This window comes from Mobula birostris, chromosome 3 (genome assembly GCF_030028105.1).
Source record: "Mobula birostris isolate sMobBir1 chromosome 3, sMobBir1.hap1, whole genome shotgun sequence".
Classification (NCBI taxonomy): domain Eukaryota; kingdom Metazoa; phylum Chordata; class Chondrichthyes; order Myliobatiformes; family Myliobatidae; genus Mobula; species Mobula birostris.
In genome coordinates this window covers 61,271,200-61,294,338 of record NC_092372.1, presented here as the reverse complement: position 1 = coordinate 61,294,338, position 23,139 = coordinate 61,271,200, and the positions used below count along the sequence as shown (strand labels likewise).

Genomic DNA, 23,139 nt, shown 5'->3' with positions numbered 1-23,139 from the left:
GCAGGGTTTGAGGGTCGGCACAACATTGTGGGCCGAAGGGCCTGTAATGTGCTGTACTATTCTATGTTCTATGTTCTATACTGAGGGTTCACACTAAAATGTAGCAAAGCATTAAGCATGGAACCTTTTATACAGGAATTTTACAAATAAGATATATTTTCCAATACTTACCTGTCACATGTAAAGTAAGTCTGCAAAGTTAGCCATAATATTATTTAACTTTATCATGAAAAGGCAAAACACAATGTGAAAGGCATGAAATTAGTGAAGTCTGAACACTACATTAAGTAAAATATAATTCCCATTAGAAATAATACCTGAAATCTGATCGTAGTGTCACATTTAATAGAACTGGTTTGGTACATTGGAACACTAAGTAATCAGCATTCTTATATGAACTAATGTACTTTAAGTATACGAAAGGATACTCTACAGAGAAGCAATCTGCTCTGTCTGGAACTTTCTGGATGTAATCATCCATCAAATTTTCCACCATGTCATTGAGTATCGAGCGAACCTAATGAAAACAATTAGTCATAATAACAAACAGCCATTTTACTGAGCTGTATCAGTTATAGGTCACACTATTGTCTGTCGCAATTATACTCAACATGAGGGCTTTCAATGCAGACCATTGTGCAAAATGCGAATCACACTAAATACAAGTGGATACACTGGATGAAAATACATTATGATTAATAATAATTTAATAATGCTGGAGATTCTGTCCAACATATATAAATGGAATTGAAGGGGAAAAAGAAAGGGCACATATGACTTAAAATGGTATTCTGGGTGCACTGATGTATAGGAATTTTTAAAGGAGGAAAATTAGACTGCCAGTCTTCATACAAGATTGAACTAACAAGTGAACAAGCAGTCTGTTCTAATGATGTTTATGAAGGTATAAGTATCAACTCAGTCACTGAAAGGAAACCTTTGGTCAAAATTTCAATGACATAATTTACATCCAACAAAAAAGGATGTACGAATAGAAAGATAGACAGAATGACAGGCAGACGGAAATAGCGATACAATTTAACATATTACCTGAATGACATTTTGAATGATATACAGTAATATTTCCCCAATACATTATCATAATACGTTGTGAGCTCCAGTTTCTAAAGGACTCCCTTTATCTTCTAACACCAGAGAGTGCAATCATGGAAATCATTATTTAATTTAAATGGTGTAATGAAACTATAATCATCAAATATACTCTCTAAAGTTTTAACTTTTCCACTTGTGACCGATAATTCAGGGACTGTTACAAAATGATGTCAAAACTGAACTTGCCTGTTAGACACATTATTCTCTCATGAGTCTCAAAAGGACCAAGACAGTAAAAATATTTCCATTCCCTCATATTACATTTCTTTTTCTTCATGTTATGAAACTCAGATGTTTTACTTCTATTACCCAGTGATAAAATACAAATTAATTTCAGAAATACCTTTCTGTATTCCAAAGTCACAAGAGAAAAATGCAGAAAAGTATCTAATAGAAACTTAAAGTATAGAGTTATTCAATAGGAAGATTACAGAGTGTAACAATCACTTTCAGCAGCTCTATAAGGTGAGTTGAACTGTGCAGCATGGTGGAATGAGGGCTTTTATTTTGTCAACACTGGTCATAATAAACAAAAGGTGCAATGTAATTTCTAACAGTTGTCAACTCCATTTATCTGATAAATCTGCCATTTGGTACCAAGTTATGCATTTATATATCAAATTATCTAAATCTTTAAAAATATACCTTTGATCCAAATTTAAGTTAATAGCCCGAAAAAAATACCTGATATATTATATTTGTAATAAAACAAAAATGTACCTTTTTTTGCACTGCAGTTTACAATTCTGCTTTCTAGTTAATCAAGTCACAAGTATTACAAGACTAAATACGAAGTTGGAATTTGTATTTAGCTTGATCTCCCTCTCTGCCAGCTGTAATGATTCCTTATGAATTTGGTTTAGTCAAGATCTAAGCACCTATGTGTAACTTTTAATAATTTGCAGCTGATTTTAGGAATTTTCAGTGTTGATTTAGAAAATGGGAAAAATGTAACTTTTTTTAAGTGTGTTCTTGCAGAGAGTGGAATTCTATACCCCAGAGGAGCGTAGAATCTACAAGCGTTTGTAGATTTTGTGGGGAAGTAAATAACATTTTGGAAGGGTTTAAGTTAATTATGGATAAGGATAGGTCTGGTCCTCGAGTTAAGGTTTTAAATTGGAGAAGGGCCAATTTGGAGGAAATGAGAAAGGATCTAGCAAGAGTAGATTAGATTGGGATAAGTTGTTTTCTGGCAAGGATGTGTTCAGTATGTGGAAGGCGTTCAAAGGCAAAATTTTGAGAGTGTAAGGTTTGCATGTTCCTGCCAGGATTAAAGGCAAAGCTAACAGGCAAAGGGAACCTTGGTTTTCAAGGGATATTGGCGATCTTGGTTAAGAAAAAGAGAGAGGTGTAGAGCAGGTATAGGCAACAAGGAACAAATGAGGTACTTGAAGAGTATAGAAAATATAAGAAAATACTAAAGGAGGAAATCAGGAAGGCAAAAAGACATGAGGTTGCTTTGGCAGATAATGTAAAGGTAATCCCCAAGGGTTTCTGTAAATATATTAAGAGTAAAAGGAGAGGAAGGGACAAAATTGGTCCCCTAGAAGATCAGAGTGGTCGTCTATGTGTGGAGCCTCATGAGATGGGGGAGATCTTACACAGTTTTTTTGCATCAGTAGTTACTCAGGAAACTGGCATAGTGTATATGGAAGGAAGGGAAACAAGCAGCAGTGTCATGGAACATATAGAAATTAAAGAGGAGGAGGTGCTTGCTGCCTTACAGCGAATAAAGGTAGATAAATCCCCTGGACCTGACATGATATTTCCTCGGACCTTGAGAGAGACTAGTGTAGAAATTGCAGGGGCCCTAGCAGAAATATTTAAAATGTCCTTAGCCACAGGTGCGGTGCCGGAGGATTGGAAGGTAGCTCATGTTATTCCGTTGTTTAAAAAAGGCTCCAAAAGTAAACCAGGTAATTACAGGTCAGTGAGCCTGACATCAGTAGTAGGTAAATTATTGGAAGGTGCTCTGAGAGATTGGATATACAAGTATTTGGACAGCCAAGGGCTGATTAAGGATAGTCAGCATGGCTTTGTGCGTGGTGGATCGTGTTTAACAAATCTTGTAGAGTTTTTTGAGAAGGTTACCAAGAAAGTAAATGAAGGAAAGGCTGTGGATGTTGTCTACATGGACTTTAGTAAGGCCTTTGACAAGGTCCCACATGGGAGGTTAGTTCAGAAGGTCCAGATGCTAGGTATCCATGGAGAGGTTGTAAACTGGATTCGAAATTGACGGTGTGGGAGAAGATAGAGAGTGGTAGTGGATGATTGCTTATCAGACTGGAAGCCTGTGACTAGTGGTGTGCCTCAAGGATCTGTGCTGGGACCATTGTTGTTTCTTGTCTATATCAGTGATCTAGATAATAATGTGGTAAATTGGATCAGCAAGTTTGCTGATGATACTAAGATTGGAGGCATTGTGGACAGCGAGGAAGGCTTTCAAAGCTTGCAGAGGGATCTGGACCAACAGGAAAAATGGGCCAGAAAATGGCAGATGGAATTTAATGCAGACAAGTGTGAGGTGTTGCATTTTGGAAGGACAAATCAAGATAGAACATACACAGTAAATGGTAGGGGACTGAAGAGTGCAGAGGAACAAAGAGATCTGAGAGTTCAGATACATAATTCCTTGAAAGTGGTGTCACAGGTAGACAGGGTTGTAAAGAAGGCTTTTGGCATCCTGGCATTCATAAATCAAAGTATTGAGTATAGGAGTTGAGATGTTATGGGGAGGTTGTATAAGACATTGGGTGAGGCCAAATTGGAGTACTGTATACAGTTCGGGTCAACTAACTATAGGAAGGATATCAGTAAGATTGAAAGAGTGCAGAGAAGAATTATTAGGATGTTGCCGGGTCTTCAGGAGTTGAGTGACAGGGAAAGATTGAACAGGTTAGGACTTCATTCCTTGAAGCGTAGAAGAAAGAGGGGATAGAGGTTTAGAAAATTATGAGGGGTATAGACAGAGTAAACATGAATAGGCTCTTTCCACTTAGATTAGGGGAGATAAACATGAGAAGACATGGCTTTAGGGTGAAAGGGGAAAGACTTGGGGGGAACATTAGGGGGAACTTCTTCACTCAGAAAGTGATGGGAGTGTGGAACGAGCTGCCATCTGACGTGGTAAATGCAGGCTCACCCTTAAGTTTTAAGAACAAATTGGACAGATACATGGATGGGAGAGGTCTGGAGGGTTATGGACTGGGTGCAGGTCAATGGGACTAGCGGATTAATGTTTCAGAACAAACTAGAAGGGCCGAATGGCCTGTTTTCTATGTTGTAGTATTCTATGGTTCGATGGTTCTAAGGGATTGAGGGTTAAGGAGAACTGGGTACAGAAGAGATAATGGGACCTGGGGCAGATCAGCCATGGTCATTTTGAATGGTGGCATAGGCTTAAGGATCCAAATGGCTTACTCCTTCTTCAATTTTTTTTTCAATTTCTTACTTAACATTATAATGTAGTGCAAAGTATAACAATCTTTTCTCCATCTCTTCTGTATTGCCTTTGATCTGGATGTGTTCAAATTGATGATTGTGTATCAAAAAGAACACACTAAAATAATTATTGCTTCCCTCAGGCTGAACTAAAAAACCTCTCAGAACTAACCATGGTGATGTTTCTCATCTGATATGGTTCTGCTCCTTCCTCTTCATTATATGAAACTAATTTTTTCTCACAGTGTTTAGTATTTCTCAATCTGTAATAAATACAACTGAAACATTTGACAAATGCATACATGCAAGTTAGAAGATTTCTACTATATTTTCTTTCAAATACAAAATAGACTGAAAATTAAGCACAAATATAATTTATATTTCAAGGCAAACATCTATTTTATGTGCACAAAGACTTCTACTTTAATAACATAACCCATAGTTTACCTTGTTTATTCTTATTGTCCACTAAAATCTTTATATATGCTTTTGTCAGTTCTGAACCTAATTGCTCTGATGTATTTCCAGTTCTTCTCCCAACCACTGCCCTCCACAGACTTCAGCTGTCCCAAATCAAGAATAGGCATCTATGTACTCAAAGGATCAAATTTAAAATTTGTATTCATGCATTGCACTCTCTTTATGGTCTTCTTGTCTTCACATGTCCCTTTACCTCATAATCTATGTCTTATAACATGCAAATAACATCGAGGTAAGTACTTGTATATCACCAAGACTTAGAAGGATACAGGTCTATGTGGGGAGATGGTATGCGTAGATAAAGCTACAGGTCTACGTGGGGAGATGGAATGCGTAGATAAAGCTACAGGTCTACGTGGGGAGATGGAATGTGTAGATAAAGCTACAGGTCTATGTGGGGAGATGGTATGTGTAGATAAAGCTACAGGTCTATGTGTGGAGATGGTATGTGTAGATAAAGCCGCAGGTCTACGTGGGGAGATGGTATGTGTAGATAAAGCTACAGGTCTATGTGTGGAGATGGTATGTGTAGATAAAGCCGCAGGTCCACGTGGGGAGATGGTATGTGTAGATAAAGCTACAGGTCTATGTGGGGAGATGGTATGTGCAGATAAAGCTGCAGGTCTACGTGGGGTGACGGTATTTGTAGATAAAGCTACAGGTCTATGTGGGGAGATGGTACGTGTAGATAAAGCTACAGGTCTATGTGGGGAGATGGTATGCGTAGATAAATACAAAAGTGGCATGGACTTGATGGGCTGAAGGTCCTATTTCTGTGCTACATGCTTGAATGATTTGATCACTCTATAACTTTATGGTTCCAGACAGGAACTATACAAATTTATCTCCATAGGATTACTTCAACTGCTTCAGTCCATTCATTTATTTTAGTCATGCAACTTAGAAGTCAATATGCAGAGGCTGTTTATGCACAAGGGAAGCCAGCGATGCAAAGGGGTACGTGAAGACAAAAGGAATTACAACAGGAAAGCCAAAAACCTACTTCTGCTAGGGGTCAATGAGAATGCGATGCACTTCAAACTAACAGCAGATGTTGCAGAAGGCAGCAATGTCTTGGTATGCAGTACAGTACATCACATTCCAGATCAAGTCATGGGTTATAGCCTAATAGAGGAGCACGTACGAAACCAGATCTGTAAGATCCATCGATTGTTGATCCAAGCAACCGGAGGACTTTGTACTAAATTACACAGACTGGACAGTTATCTTGGATATTTGTGTTCTTTTTTCCTCTTTCGTTATTAAAGGAGGGACGTAACATAGATGGATTATGCTAATTGGGTGTAAAGTTATGCCTTCACCGAGAATGCGCCACTAAAGGTGATGATCAGAACAAACCCAAAGAAAGGGTGCGGTAGAAACTATATACTTTATGAACCACTTCAAGAAGTATATTATGTGACCAGACTGCTCTCTTTATATTATGACAAATATTTAGTGTAAAACTGGACAGAATTCAAAGTAAATTTATTATTAAAGTACACATATGTCACCATATACAACCCTGAGATTCATTTTCTTGGGGGCGATCACAGTAAGTATAAGAAACACAATAGAATCAATAAAAGACAACAAATGTGAAAAAAGCAACAAACTGTGCAAACGCAAAAGGGAAGAGGAAAAAAGAAGTAATAATAATAAATAAATACTGAGAACATGAGGTGAAGAGTCCTTGAAAGTGAGTCCGTAGATTGTGGGAACAGTTCAGTGATGGGGCGAGTGAAGTTGAATGAGAATTGGATTGCCTGCCCTGCCCAGTTCTACACTGAAATATTTCCTCATCTCTAAGTTCTTATTTTTAATAAAGCACTTTGTTAGCTTAAATAATCAGATAGTTCCATGTTTCATTATGACTAAATAAGGGAAAGACACTAAAACACCAGGTACTGTACATCATCCTAGCAACAGGAAGGCAAATTACCCTAACCTATTTTTACAAATATTCATGGTCATATTCAAAAATTATAATAAATGCTAGGAAGCACTGTCTCAGATTTTCATGGATGAAAATACCCTTTGAATGTGGATAATAAAAAAACCTAAATTGTGAAGAAAAGCTAAAATCATTCGTACATAAAAATAAACCAAAAACCTTAGCTCTTTAATTCGGTCTTCCATGGCTGGGAGTTTGTTCCTAATCTGAATAATTCGAGCCTGAAGGGCATTCTGATTGTCATGTGTGTGTGAGGGAATCATAAATTCTGTAAACAAAATGAAGAGAAAGAGAAATTTTTAAAATACTTTATCTATAAACCAGTATCAACAAAACAGAGCGCAATATAATTATGTGAAAATAGAAAATGCCGGAGATATTCACCATATCAGCCAGTATCTGTAAAGAGAGACAAATGGAGTAAATACTTCAGATCAATAATATTTCATCATATCTGGAAAGCAATGGAAACAAGTGCTTTAAACTGGTGGGGGGGGGGGCAAGACAAGAGTAAACAGAGGAATGCCTATGAGACACTGGAGACTAAAGTTGTCCAGTGGGCACAATTTGCATTGGTGCCATGTAAGTGAGGTGGATGAAGGCTTGTGCATCACAGCTGGTCTGTTGGTGAGAACTGTCCAGGAGGGTTTAGGTCACCTGCTCCAGATAGTCTACACTCCAGGCTTCTGAAAGAGGTAGCTGAAGAGATAGTGGAGGCATTAGTAATAAGCTTTCAAAAGTCAGTGGGTTCTGGCATGGATCCAGAGGACTGGAAAACTGGAAATATCACTCCACTCTTCAAGAAGGGAGAGAGGCAGAAGAAAGGAAATTATAGGCCAGTTAGTCAGACCTCATTGGTGGGAAGGTGTTGGAAGTCGATTGTTAAGGATATGCTTTCAGGATACTTGGAGGCACATGAGAAAATAGGCCGTAGTCAGCATTGTTTCCTTAAGGGAAAACCTTGCCTGAGGAGTGTGTTGGAATTCTTTGAAGAAATAACAAACAGGGTTGACAAAGGAGAATCAGTGGATGTTGTGTACTTGGATTTTCAGAAGGCCTTTGACAAGGTATCACACATGAGGCCTACTTAACAGGTTAATATTCGATGATATTACAGGAAAGACATAGCATGGGTAGAGCGTTTGCTGATTGGCAGGTGGCTACAAGCAAGAATAAAGAGAGCCTTTTCTGGACGGCTGCCAGTGACTAATGGTGCTCCACAAGGGTCTGTGTTGGGACCATTTCTTCTTACATTATATGTCAGTGATTTTGATAAGAGAATTGATGTCTTTGTGCCTTCAAAAAGATAGGTGGAGGGGCAGGTAGTGTTGAGGAACCAGAGAGGCTGCAGAAGGGCTCAGACAGATTAAGAGAATACACAAAAATGTGGCAAATGGATACAGAGTCGAGAAATGTATAATCAGACACTTTTGTAGAAAAAATAAAAACATAAGCAATTTTCGAAATGGAGAGAAAGTTCAAAATTCTGAGGTGCAAAGGGACTTGGGATTCTTCCTGCAGGATTCTCGAAAGTTTAATTTGTAGGTTGAGTTGATGGTGAGGAAGGCAAATGCAATGTTAGCATTAATTTCAAGAGATCTAGAATATAAAATCAAGGATGTAAAGTTGGAGCTTTAGAAGGCAATGCTGAGGCCTCACTTGGAGTATTGTGAGTAGTTCTGGGCACCTTATCTAAGTAAGGATGTATTGACTTTATAGATGGTTCAAAGGAGGTTCATGAAAATTATTCCAGGATTGAAAGGCCTATCATATGATTAGTGTATGATGGCTCTGGGCCTCTACTCACTGGAATTCAGAAGAATGAGGGAGGATCTCATTGAAACCTCCCAAATGTTGAAAGGCCTTGACAGATTGTGTGTGGAGAGAATGTTTCCTGTGGTGGAGGAGTCTAAGACCAGAGGACATCACCTCAGAATAGAGGGATGTCCATTTAGAATGGAGATGAGGAGGAATTTCTTTAGCCAGAGAGTGGCGAATCTGTGGAATTCGTTGCCACAGGTGGCTTTGGAGGGCAAGTTATTGGGTATTTTTAAGGCAGATGTTGATAAATTCTTGATTAGTCGGGCCATACAGGGAGAAGACAGTAGATTGGGGCTGAGCACAAAATGGATCAGCCATGATGAAATGGTGGAGCAGACTCGAAGGGCCAAATGGCCTAATTCTGCTCCTATATCTTATGGTCTTATACTTGAAAGTAAACAGAAGAGGATTAATGGGAACAACAGAGGGGGAAAAGTAGTAATACTGAAACTGTGAGATGCTGGAATTGTGAATCGCGAGAGAATGTTTGAAATACTGAGAAGATCAAGTAACATTTGTGGAGTGAGAGACAGTGAGTGGATAACATTATAATAGAGTGGCCAGTCCTGACGCAAACGGGAAAGGCTTGTTATCAAGAAACACCAGCATGGTAGTGTAGCAGTTAGCCTAATGCTTTACAGTGTCAACAACCCTTGTTCAATTCCTGCCGCTGTCTGTCAGGAGTCTGAAGTTCTCCCTATGACAGCGTGGGCTTCCTCTGGGTGCTGTGGCTTCCTCCCACATTCCAAAGGTGCACAGCTAACAGTTAGGTTTATTAACTATTGGCGTGCTATGTTGCTGCCAGAAGCATGCTGACACTCTTGGGTTGCCCCCAGCACATCCTCAGATTGTATTGACTGTTAACGCAAAATGACGCATTTCACTGTATATTTTGCCGTACATGTGACAAATAAAGCTAAAGTTTAACTGAAGTGGTTTAATTCAGTGTCAGATCCCATGGCTACAACGTGCCGAAGTGGAAGAAAAGATGTGGCTCTTCAAACTTACGATGGGCCTCATTGGAACTATTCAAGAGGAACAAAGTTGGACCTGGATCTCTCATTTATCTCAGAACTGCCTGGTTTGAAGGTCATCATTCTGTGACATTAACTCAGCTCCTTTCTCTCCACAGATGCTACCTCATCTGCTGAGCATTTTCAGCACTCTCTTTAATTTCAGAATTCATAGAGCTGATATGTTCTGCATTTCAGGTTTAAGTAACTTTTCATTTCTAGTTTCTCATTCATTTCCCTCTCTTTACACGAATCAGTCAGAACATACATAACTTGCATGCCTTCAGTACCCTCTCTTGGATGGCATCAACAATATATGTGTCACCTGACAAATCACAATCTCCATAAAATACCTCATGTCATTACATGTTGAGTTTCTATTTGTCCTTTGGATAGGTATATGGATGGAAGGGGTATGGGTGCAGGTTGAGGGGACCAGACAGAACAATAGTTTCGCACGGACTAGATGGGGCCTGTTTCTATGCTATAAAGTTCTATGACTTTGTTTTGCGAAAGACTGGTCTGGCCCCATTGCCGGGGAACATCATCCCTTTTGTGCCTTTTAAAAAATTTTGGGCAGAACACCTCTGACCACGTGTCAATCCAGACAATTTAATTCACTGAGTTTAAATTCTTCAGCTGCCACATTGGGGTTGAACTTGTACTCATGCACTATTCATTCAGTAACTTAACCATTACACTACCTCTGCTCCCCATGCCTGGGTGCTCAGAAACTGATGTACCGATAATGGAAATACTGCAGGACTAGCACCTGATCAGCTTCAATTACTTTTTTTTAAAAACTTGGAACGGACTCCCTTTACCTGTTTTCAAATGTTTCTTCTGTAAATGAAGCTCATAAAGTTCTTTCTTCAAACTTTCCTTTAATTCCTCTAATTTCCTTGAAAGAAAAACAGGGAAAAATTCAATCCTGAGAAATTAATTCATGTAACGCCAGGCTTTGTGCAGTACTAAATCCAATTTCCAAACTCAAATTGTGAAAGAAATTTGAGGACTTCTAGTGTACTAGCTCCTTTTGCAGATTAATACCACCCAGTCTCTTACCATTTAAAAGCAACTACTTTATTTGCAAATGTATGCTATCCTACTTTAAAAACAATCAATCTACTGTACCTGGATAATCTAAGCATATTAACTTTGAAATCCATGCTCACATTTTCTAGACCTTCCCCAGCATATTAACCTTGCAATACCATTTTGCTTTCTCGGTCACCCTTCATTTTTTAACAACCCTTAATTCAGCTTGCAGTCAATGTATGCCTCATTGCTTTGGAACTAGCTCCTTTTTTTGAAATTATCTTCATATACCCAGATTTACCATTCTTTACCATTCATAAATATGCTATATTGTTGGTTGAGATCATCTTTATTAAGGATGTAATATGAAGATAAAGGTTTCATAGAATTTTCTGTAGGAAAACTGTACTTTAATATTAAAATATTGAATTATCTGTTTAACTGAAGAAAAACTTAAAGAGAAATTCCAAAGACCCACTTAAATCGCCTTTACAACAATAAAGCTCTTGACCCAGCAATAAATATAATTCTAATAAATTTACTTTTTTTTCAAAAACAAAATTTTGGCTTTCAAAATACATAGTAGGTTACATGGTCGGCACAACATTGTGGGCTGAAGGGCCTGTATTGTGCTGTAGATTTATATGTTCTTTGTTCTATGTTCTTATATAGACCATGGATCAATCTCAATGCTTGTGCTTTCTCTACTCTGTGCCATGACATTTATTAAAATGATAAGAAATCTAAAAAAAAATCAGAGGAGATGAAGTGCTTGCAATTCTATGAAAGAAAATGAAGATTTTGTGAGGGAAAAGATAAGGTAAAGATTGAATTAATCATTAATGACAATTAATGTCCTTTTTTGTGATATCACTCTGGGGGAACATTGTATCATTTCTTAATGCATGTATTTCTAAATGATAATAAACGAGGACTGAGTGTCCTCATAATCTAAAAAGGTTTTGATTTCATTACATTTAAAAGCAAAAGGTGATGCATTTTATAATGAACTCAAATATCAATCTTGACAAACTAATAAAAACAGAAAAAACTGAATTATTAATTAAATCCAAACATATTCAAATCTAATTTATATCTTAAGCTTCTACACAATGTATGCTGATATGATAGTGAGGTGGTCATGATATTCCCAAAAATACTGTATGATTTTGACCTGTTTTGTGCATGATGCTCTTCTTTCTTTACAAACCACTCATATCTGCATCTTGCCAATATTTTGTCAATCAGCTGTTGATTGGGGCTTCCGATAGTAGTTAGTTTTTCATCTGTGCAAAGGGAAAATTAGGAAAAAATGCATTTTATAGAAAATACTATGCAGTGAAGTTTCACAAGGGTACATTCCTTAATAATTGAGTATGTACTACAAATTTTACAGAACAGTCAACAAAAGTAAAACATAACCACTGCATTAATTTCCTCTGATCCAACTGCTCTTCAATTTAACTTACATTGGTTTAAAGTTTCTGCACAGTTTTGATTGATTAGCCCCAAGGCATGAGGTCTGTGACCCGTTCTAATCTCCCCTCTCAAGGTTTTGCCAGATAAATGATTCTCAGCTGGATTTCTTCCTGTCCATTGTTTGGAAATAGGTGGCAAATTCATTTCCCTAGATATTGTATGTTTAATAGTGAAGCCTATGATGAAAATAGAGGAAAGTCAATAACATCTTGTTTGTTAAAGATACAATATTAAAATAAGAATCTTAAAAGTGAACCTTCTTTAATATTGTTAAAACTTTGCCAGCAAAGCTACTTATGCAAATTCTAAGCAAGAGTAAGTGAACAACTCCAGAAGATATACTGCCATTTTCAATTTAGTAAATGTACTTCAGCAGTCAGTTCATCATTCATGGCACTCCTGCCAGTTCAATGCAGAAACTCAAATAGACAGGCAACAGAAACATATGATTTGAATCTTATAGGCAGGGACACTTTTGCATAAACAGTGAGCTAATCCAAATTGTGAAATAAAGAAAAAGAAAACAGTGATCATCTTGAATAGAATTTAAATGTTTATTTGACTAAATGACCTTTTAACTATTACTGTAAGAAAGCAATTTAGTAATTCCGTCAAAGGGACAGGGATGAATCATGACAGAAAGTGTTCAGCCCAACTTTCTGTTAGAAAATCACCTAAATCCAGGCAGCTCTTTCCACTATCTTTTCTCCGATGTATTAGAGTTTCATTAACTATAAACATTGACTCAATACCTCTCTCCATAGATGCTTTCCAATCTGCTGAAGTGTTTCCAGCATTTACTGTTTTAGCTGGAGTGCTTGTTACCTGTTCAAGTGATATAATCTTGTTTATGAACTAACTAACAGTAATTATGCCACTGCGGCATTTCTCCAATGCAACACATCCTGCCGTCACATGAATTTCTAGTCAAACATGGTTAAAGATGCCGAGTCAACAATATAGTAGGGGCTAAGATATGAAGAATCAGAAGAGAAGTAGAAAGGACAAGAGATTGATTTGCAAAAAACATGGTGAATACAAGACCAAAGGGATATTATAGTGAACAATGGAGAACATTAAACTATGAAGATCATGTGACACAGGGATTAATCTGTTTGAAATAGATTATAAATCACTGTTAGCCAAATATGCAAAATAGACATTTTATATTTATGATGAAATGTAAATATTTTTAAAAGGATAGATTATTTCTGCACTAATAATTAAGCCAAAGTATGTTGCATATATGAATATTGATCTTAAGTGTAACATTCGTATTTTGGTTCTATGAGAAGCAGTAATTTCAGACCAATATTGTCATGCTGAATATACCAGACCTTCAAGGTCGCCAAACATTTTATTAGTTTTGTTTTAGTGATTAGTTTTGGTAATAATAATAGCGTTTCAATTATAAACATGTTCTGATTAAACACAGTTGAATTGTTAATAATTCAAATATTATCTCCTTATTAAAATGTTTTAAGCTTTATAGCAGGGAAAATGGTTCTTGGGCACTAATGAAGGAGCAATCCATTTCACAACCCACCAAATTTTGCTTGCCCTTGTAAAAAAATTGCAGCAGGAGGGGAAACAGGATAATGATTCACTCTATCCTGTTATGTTTTGTAACTTCAAAACATTAAGATAATTCAAAGGAAAACAAGGCAGCTGAGAGATGCAAGTCTTGGTTCATGTTTATTTAAGAGAGGTGCGCACATAGGATGTGCTAGCATCATGACATATGCAATTCACATATTTACATTTAACCCATAATGAATTATGTAAGCGAAGAATGCATAATCAAACAATTTACAATATTGCTCAAATATTACTGTAATGTTAAATACACAACACTCCTCCTTGCTTAACTATGTAATGCTCAGGGCTATGGGTTCGTGTTTGTCTAGGGGAAACACCGTCTGCCCGCCAAACCGTGTCTCACGTCTGCATAGTTGCTCTGTAATGCACCCTGGTACAAACTCACACATCAAATATCAGACAGCACACAATGTACGATTTACAGATTACACTTTATAAATCTTACTGGAACTAGAGATACAATATAAAAGGAAAGAAAAAGGTGTCTAACTTATCAGAGTTCAACCACTTCGTGCACAACTGTTGGAGCTCAATTAACAGGGTCTTCTTTCCACCATTCGATCTCCTCCGACCTCCTCGACCCGCCGCCTGGGACCAACCACGGTGGTCGACCAGAGCGCGTCCAGCACGTCCTTCCTCTTCGGTTCTCCTCCCGAAAGGCCCGTACACTGACCCAGGTTCCCACACATACAGATAGAATAACATAGCTTTTATTGGTTAGTTCCTCCATTACCTATAACTATAACCCAAACATTTCAGCTACAGAGAACATTACAAAGAAGCCATTTCATTATTACACTTCACAGAAGCCATTTTATAAATAGCAGTTAACAGTTAACATTACAGTTAATATTACTGAGAACGCTACAGCTATAAACTTCAACTTAATATAGAACACTATATAATACAACTACCATATACAGACATCCATTACATAGTAAAATTTTAAATTGTCCCATTCAGGCCTGAAGATTTAATCGCTGTGGATGATTTCTTGCTCTTGTGGGATAACATTTTTCCTGACAATGGGGGTTACTCTGCTTGTGAAGTTTCTGGCTGGGAAAACAATCTCAGGTCTGGGGCCTGTTTTGTGGTGGTTGTAGGAGTTCACACAGAGACTACAGTAAATGGCTCTAACAGCTGTGGACTCCTTTCTTCTCCTTCCAGTTTGTACACCTTGAACTTGGAAAGGTCCATTTAGTTCACTGGGATATTCACTTATCAATCCTTCAATTGCTCCCTTTACGATCTGATCTCTCCTCTTGGTTTCTTCATCCACAACATCATCTGACAAATCCTCTGTCTTTGTATCTCCTTTAACTCCTTTCTTTTTGGCCTCCCATTCACCCAACTGGACTTTGCTCATTGCATCTACTTTTGCAAACAGCTTTTTGTCTCCCATTTGACACGCATGCAATGACCTTAATGCATACAGAGTAGAATCTGGTTCTTTATACTCATAAAAGTCAAATGCTTGCAAGTTTCCTGGAGCTCCTTGAACTCTCTTCCAACTTAAAATCAAGCCACATTTCATAAGTAACACTTCATCAACATACCAAAAGCTTCCTCAAATATGTTTCCTACAACATCTGTTGTAGTTGGACCTCTGCCTTTTTTTCCACTTCAGATCTCACCCTTTGAGCTGCATCGTTCTTCCTTGGTTCAATATGCTTTCCAGCCAGAGGCACAGATTGGCATCAACAACTGTTTGTCCTCCGTTGGACAACAGTTCATGGTAGACAGCAAGGAGACAGTTGTGGCATCATCCAGTACCTTTCTTAATTCACTTTCATTACTCTGTTTCAAGGGATGTGGCATACAAATGGTAGGTGGATCTCCAATCAAGTTGTACTCATGAGCCCACAATGCTGGCCCTCCTGTTTTTACCATATACAAGCCTAATGTTGCTTGTTGGTTGTTGTATTCCACTGTTATGAATGCCATTCCCACAGGAATGCTCTTTTCTCCAGTACAAGTTCTAGTTGGATATCTGCAGGTTTCACTTCAGTATCTTTGAAATGCTGTTCAAACTCATTATGTAAAATGAGTGAAACGGCTGAGCCAAAGTTCAATATTATTTTAATTAGTTTACCATTCACTTCTGGTAAGAAGGCATTGTGTTTGGACACAGCAGCCTCTTGGGTGCCAACAAAAGGTGTTTTTTTTTCATTTTTAAACGTCTGTTTTACAATCACAAGACAATGCTGGACTCTGGGTACTGCAAGTATACCCAATCAGTGAGCTGCTCGTTGCTGAAGGAGCTGGACTTGGTGTAGACCATGTTGATGCCTGCTATAGGAAGGCACTGAAGGCATCCAAGTTGGTGCACGAAGACGGCATGCAGTGTAACCACAGATAACTGTCTTGGATACTTCTCTTGCGATTGCAAGACCGTGTTGGACATCGATAGTGTAAGATGTTGCCGGCCTGATTCCCTTGTTTGATGGAGAAACAGATGATGGGGGAGCTGCGTGGCCTCAGTTATAGTGAGGACTAGGCCTTAAGCTGCAGGCTTGCCTGCTGCTGCTGTCCAGGACAGGAGAAACCAGAGGTTATATAGTGTGGCATCCATGCTCGATTAGGGGCTGGCTTCTCCCATCAGTGCTTCCCAACCCACCCCCCCAATGTCTGATTGATGGAATGACAAGCTGAATTTTGTGTGTGTGTGTTCATCTACAGACTGCCAGAACTGCGCCATCAAATTGCAGGACATGTCATTCAGTGACTTGGCTATATATTTTTTTTTTGCGTGACTGTACATGTGCTCACTATCTTGAACTTTTTGTGTAAATTTTGCACCTCGGACCCAGAGGAACACTGTTTCATTTCGCAGTATTCATGCATAGTTGAATAATAATTAAACTTGAATTTGATTTGACTTTAACCTGATTTGTGATGCAAGCCACATTGCTTGTCAATTGTTAGTTTTCACACTGTAAATCACAAGGCCAGATAGCACTGTGTCATTCTCATCACTATCAGAATTTTCATCAAAAGCATGCAGATTAATGCTCTTTTTGAAACTGTACCTTTATTTTTTAATCCTTCTCTTTCATTTGCAGTCCATTTATATTTGTCTGCCCACCATGCTCTTTGCATGTGTCCTATTTTTTGCAATTTCTGCAAGCTTGCCATTCAATCTGCGTTGGTCTGATGTATGTGAGCCCCTGCCACAACAGTCACACAGTTTGTTCAGCCAGGCAAGTCTCCATCTGGATGCGGCAATTTTGTTCACGCTGACTTCCATTCCTGACATCAACTCAAATATGTTTCTGTCTGCTGTTTCCATTGATACAGCTATTTCAACTGCTCTTTTAAATGTGTGTTGTGGTTCATTTAAGAGGCATTTTAAAATGCTTTCTTGTAATATTCCACAATCTAAACAATCTTTCAGTGCATCTATAAGCCCATTATTGAACTGACAATGCTCAGACAACTTTTTCAATTCTGTTACATAGGCTGAAATGGAATGCCCTCCCTTTTGATTCTGATTATGAAACTTACAAGTGTTCTGCAGTCCACAATAATTTTGGTTCTAAATGTTCCTGTGTTACTTTCACAATATAAGCAGAGCTCATTTCAGCTAGTTTGGTTAGAGTAGTTAAACTTCAAAGCAAACTGAATGCTCTTAAATCCACTGCACTCAGCAAAACTGGCACTTGTTTCTCATTGGCTATTCCATTTGTTTCAAAAATACTGCTCAATCTGTTCAGTATATAAAATCCACTTATCTCTTTTGTAATCAAATGCATCAATCTTTCCAAAGAAAGCAGCTATTTCTGCTTTCTTTATGATTATTATCACCCAGTACTCACCGTTTGCAAACCCATGAATTCTTCTGTATTCTGCCTTTTTTTAAACTCAATTGTGTCTTCCCTGCCGAAGAACATGTGCTCCGCTGCTTTTTTTTAAAACTCAACCAGTTCGCTGCATCTCAATGGATATGTAGTGGTCTCAGGTTCATTTTAAAATTACCTCGTCACCATTGTTCTGTTTTGTAACTTTAAAACATATAGAACATAGAACATAGAATAGCACAGCACAGTACAGGTCCTTCGGCCCACAATGTTGTGCTGACCTTCAAACCCTGCCTCCCATATAAGCCCCCAACTTAAATTCCTCCATATATCTGTCCAGTAGTCTCTTAAACTTCACGAATGTATCTGCCTCCACCACTGACTCAGGCAGTGCATTCCACGTACCAACCACTCTCTGAGTAAAAAACCTTCCTCTAATATCCCCCTTGAACTTCCCACCCCTTACCTTAAAGCCATGTTCTCTTGTATTGAGCAGTGGTGCCCTGGGGAAGAGGTGCTGGCTATCCACTCTATCTATTCCTCTTATTATCTTGTACACCTCTATCATGTCTCCTCTCATCCTTCTTCTCTCCAAAGAGTAAAGCCCTAGCTCCCTTAATCTCTGATCATAATGCATACTCTCTAAACCAGGCAGCATCCTGGTAAATCTCCTCTGTACCCTTTCCAATGCTTCCACATCCTTCCTATGGTGAGGCGACCAGAACTGGACACAATACTCCAAGTGTGGCCTAACCAGAGTTTTATAGAGCTGCATCATTACATCGTGACTCTTAAACTCTATCCCTCGACTTATGAAAGCTAACACCCCATAAGCTTTCTTGACTACCCTATCCACCTGTGAGGCAACTTTCAGGGATCTGTGGACATGTACCCCGAGATCCCTCTGCTCCTCCACACTACCAAGTATCCTGCCATTTACTTTGTACTCTGCCTTGGAGTTTGTCCTTCCAAAGTGTACCACCTCACACTTCTCCGGGTTGAACGCCATCTGCCACTTCTCAGCCCACTTTTGCATCCTATCAATGTCTCTCTGCAATCTTTGACAATCCTCTACACTATCTACAACACCACCAACCTTTGTGTCATCTGCAAACTTGCCAACCTACCCTTCTACCCCAACATCCAGGTCGTTAATAAAAATCACGAAAAGTAGAGGTCCCAGAACAGATCCTTGTGGGACACCACTAGTCACAATCCTCCAATCTGAATGTACTCCCTCCACCACGACCCTCTGCCTTCTGCAGGCAAGCCAATTCTGAATCCACCTGGCCAAACTTCCCTGGATCCCATGCCTTCTGACTTTCTGAATAAGCCTACCATGTGGAACTTTGTCAAATGCCTTACTAAAATCCATATAGATCACATCCACTGCACTATCCTCATCTATATGCCTGGTCACCTCCTCAAAGAACTCTATCAGGCTTGTTAGACACGATCTGCCCTTTCACAAAGCCATGCTGACTGTCCCTGATCAGACCATGATTCTCTAAATGCCCATAGATCCTATCTCTAAGAATCTTTTCCAACAGTTTTCCCACCACAGATGTAAGGCTCACTGGTCTATAATTACCCGGACTATCCCTACTACCTTTTTTGAACAAGGGGACAGCATTCGCCTCCCTCCAATCCTCTGGTACCATTCCCGTGGACAACGAGGACATAAAGATCCTAGCCAGAGGCTCAGCAATCTCTTCTCTCGCCTCATGGAGCAGCCTGGGGAATATTCCGTCAGGCCCCAGGGACTTATCCGTCCTAATGTATTTTAAGAACTCCAACACCTCCTCTCCCTTAATATCAACATGCTCCAGAACATCAACCTCACTCATATTGTCCTCACCTTCATCAAGTTCCCTCTTATTGGTGAATACCGAAGAGAAGTATTCATTGAGGACCTCACTCACTTCCACAGCCTCCAGGCACATCTTCCCACCTTTATCTCTAATCGGTCCTACCTTCACTCCTGTCATCCTTTTGTTCTTCATATAATTGAAGAATGCCTTGGGGTTTTCCATTACCCTACTCGCCAAGGCCTTCTCATGTCCCCTTCTTGCTCTTCTCAGCCCCTTCTTAAGCTTCTTTCTTGCTCCCCTATATTCCTCAATAGACCCATCCGATCCTTACTTCCTAAACCTCATGTATGCTGCCTTCTTCCACCTGACTAGATTTTCCACCTCACTTGTCACACATGGTTCCTTCACCCTACCATTCTTTATCTTCCTCACCGGGACAAATTTATCCCTAACATCCTGTAACAGATCTCTAAACATCGACCACATCTCCATAGTACATTTCCCGCAAAAACATCATCCCAGTTCACACCTGCAAGTTCTGGCCTTATAGCCTCATAATTTGCCCTTCCCCAATTAAAAAATTTCCTGTCCTCTCTGATTCTATCCTTTTCCAAGATAATGCTAAAGGCCAGGGAGCGGTGGTCACTGTCCCCCAGATGCTCACCCACTGAGAGATCTGTGACCTGACCCGGTTCGTTACCAAATACTAGATCTAGTATGGCATTCCCCCTAGTTGGCCTGTCCACATACTGTGACAGGAATCCATCCTGGACACACTTAACAAACTCTGCCCCATCTAAACCCTTGGAACTAATCAGGTTATTAGGGAAGTTAGAGTCACCCATGATAACAACCCTGTTATTTTTGCACCTTTCCAAAATCTGCCTCCCAATCTGCTCCTCTGTATCTCTGCTGCTATCAGGGGGCCAACAGAATACCCCCAGTAGAGTAACTGCTCCCTTCCTGTTCCTGACTTCCACCCATATTGACTCAAAAGAGGATCCTGCTACATTACTCACCCTTTCTGTAGCTGTAATAGTATCCCTGACCAAAAATGCCACCCCTTCTCCCCTTTTTCCACCCTCTCTATCCCTTTTAAAGCACTGAAATCCAGGAATATTGAGAATCCATTCCTGCCCTGGTGCCAGCCAAGTCTCTGTAATGGCCACTACATCATAATTCCATGTATGTATCCAAGCTCTCAGTTCATCACCGTTGTTCCTGATGCTTTTTGCATTGAGGTACACACATTTCAGACCTTCTACCTTACTGTCTTTACACCGTTTATTCTGCTTCTCTTTCCTCAAAGCCTCTCTGTATGTTAGATCTGGCTTTACTCCATGCACTTCTTTCACTGCTCTATCGCTCTGGGTCCCATCCCCCTTGCAAATTAGTTTAAACCCTCTCGAACATTGCTAGCAAACCTACCTGCAAGGATATCGGTCCCCCTCGAGTTCAATTAATTTAAAGGAAAACAAGAGAGCCGAGAGATACGAGTCTTAGTTCGTGTTTACTTTAAGTGAGTTGCACACATATCACGTGGTAACATACACAGTTCACAGATTTTTATATATAATCCATAACGAATTATTTAAAAGAACAAGAATGCTTAATCAAACAATATATTTACAATATTACTCAAATATTACTGGAATATTAAATGCACAACACATCCATTTTGCACAACTGACCAAGATTGTTTTCCTCTCCAAAGCCTAAAAAGTCCAGAAAATCTGCCAATCCATCATGAACAAAATCCCAGATTTGCTGGATTACCTGCTATTATAACTTGCTTATTGTGATAAAAGGTCAATCCAGAATTTGAAAAAGCAGGATCACTTTTGGAAGAATCTTATTGCATGAATCTTCCCTTTCAAGGTTTACATATGAAATCTGGGTTATTCCAGGTTTAAAATCGATGAAAGGAGTACACATATTGTAACAACAAACTGCATTCCAATAGCATCCTGACTTTTACTTTGAATCTGAGGCATAGGGAGTGGAGCTAAGCATCAATTCAATTGGCATGCTTGTTATTGATTGCACAAACCCATTTTGCCACTCGGAAACCCTAGACCACACATCCCTTTATAAGAGCAGTCAGTGTCCAAATTACTGCCATTCAGAAGCATGCAAATTTAAAACTGGGGCCACATCTATCCATTCATGATGAAAACCCTCATGTTCATCCTATACAGAATAGGCAAATGATGTTTCCATTCAAAAAATGCATTCTGTGCTGAAAGATATTTTTAGAATTCTTAGCAGCTACTTATGCTAACAGCTTGTGCACCTGTGCTGAAATAGCACCTTCTTCTTAACAAACTCTTGGCACCGAAGATGATTTGCTGTTTTTTTAGGCTCTGAAATTACATTGCAGTTAATGCTGCTGCCAGGAACCCAGGTTCTGTCCTGAATTCAAGTCCTCTCTGCGTTTTCTGTCGTGTTCTCCTCATAACTTTGTGGTTTTCCTCCCTATCCCAAAAATATGTTTTGACTAAATAGCAACCATAAAGTAATCCATCATTTAGGTAAGTGATGAAAGTAATAAAGATGAGTTGAGAGCAAGTTTCATGAGGTACTGAGAATAATTAAAAGGTGCAAAATGGGACTGATGGGATTGCTTTGCTAAGAGCCAGCATGGACATGATGGGCTGAATAGCCTTTTTCTTAATGTAATCAGAAGGTAAATAAGCCAGGGGGCCATTGGGGGAACTGCAACAAAAAGGCAGGAAGTACCTGACAAGGTAAATAGGTGGATAGTTTGTGAAGTGGTGCACTCTTTCCCCCACTTACATAGGGCTTCAGTGTGGTCAGGATGCAGGGCCCCAAAATAATTCCTTGTAAGTGGCATCACAGGGTCATAAAGAGAGCTTTTAGCACATTGACCTTCATAAATCAGAGCACTGAATACTAGAGTTACGATGTTATGTTGAACTAGTAAAAGACATAGGTGAGGCCAAATTTGGAGTACAGGTACTGCATACCATTCCAGTCACCTACCTGCAGGAAAGATATCAATACGATTGAAAGAGTACAGAGGAAATTTACAAGGATGTTGCCAGGACTTGAGAACATGTGTTATAGGGAAAGGTTGAATAGGTTAGAACTTCATTCCCTGGAATGTAGGAGAATAAGGAAAGATTTCATAAAGGTATTAAGGATTATTAGGATTATAGACAGGGTGAATGTGATGCAAGCATTTTCTCCTCAGGTTGGGTGAAACTACAACAAGAGGTCATGGATTAAGGTGAAAGATGAAATATTTAGGGGGATGTTCATCACTCGGACGGTGGTGTGATAAATGCCTGAAATCAAACAGGAGTTTTATCATGTCCACACAAGGTGGCCTGTGTTAGCACAGCAGACCTTGTCAGTGGTGTCAACAGTGCAGTGGGCAAATGACCCATTTTGAAGGCCTGTAACAGTCGCAACAGCCAGTGCTAAGAGCTGACACGATGAAATGGGGCCAATGCTTCAACACCTGTTTTTTATGATTACAAGAGGCAGATCCTTTAACCAGGATACACTTACAATGTCAGTTCATCAATTCTGCATTGCATGTCAACAGAAAGATACATAAGTTTAGTGGA

The 23,139-nt window shown here is 39.2% G+C and overlaps 1 protein-coding gene across 2 annotated transcripts in view; it reads right to left on the bottom strand.

Moving 5' to 3' along the window:
- The window catches only part of LOC140194603 (uncharacterized), a 94,925-nt gene that overhangs the window by 44,796 nt on the left and 26,990 nt on the right, over positions 1–23,139 (bottom strand). The window contains exons 2-5 of one of the 2 annotated variants that reach the window (XM_072251833.1): positions 12,330–12,515; positions 12,035–12,146; positions 10,647–10,723; positions 7,148–7,256 (exon numbers count right to left, since the gene is read on the bottom strand). In XM_072251833.1, the coding sequence (XP_072107934.1) occupies positions 7,148–7,256; positions 10,647–10,723; positions 12,035–12,146; positions 12,330–12,515 (484 nt within the window). Of the gene's footprint in view, positions 1–428; positions 509–7,147; positions 7,257–10,646; positions 10,724–12,034; positions 12,147–12,329; positions 12,516–23,139 lie in introns of those variants that run through there. The other variant, XM_072251834.1, reaches the window with a different exon arrangement.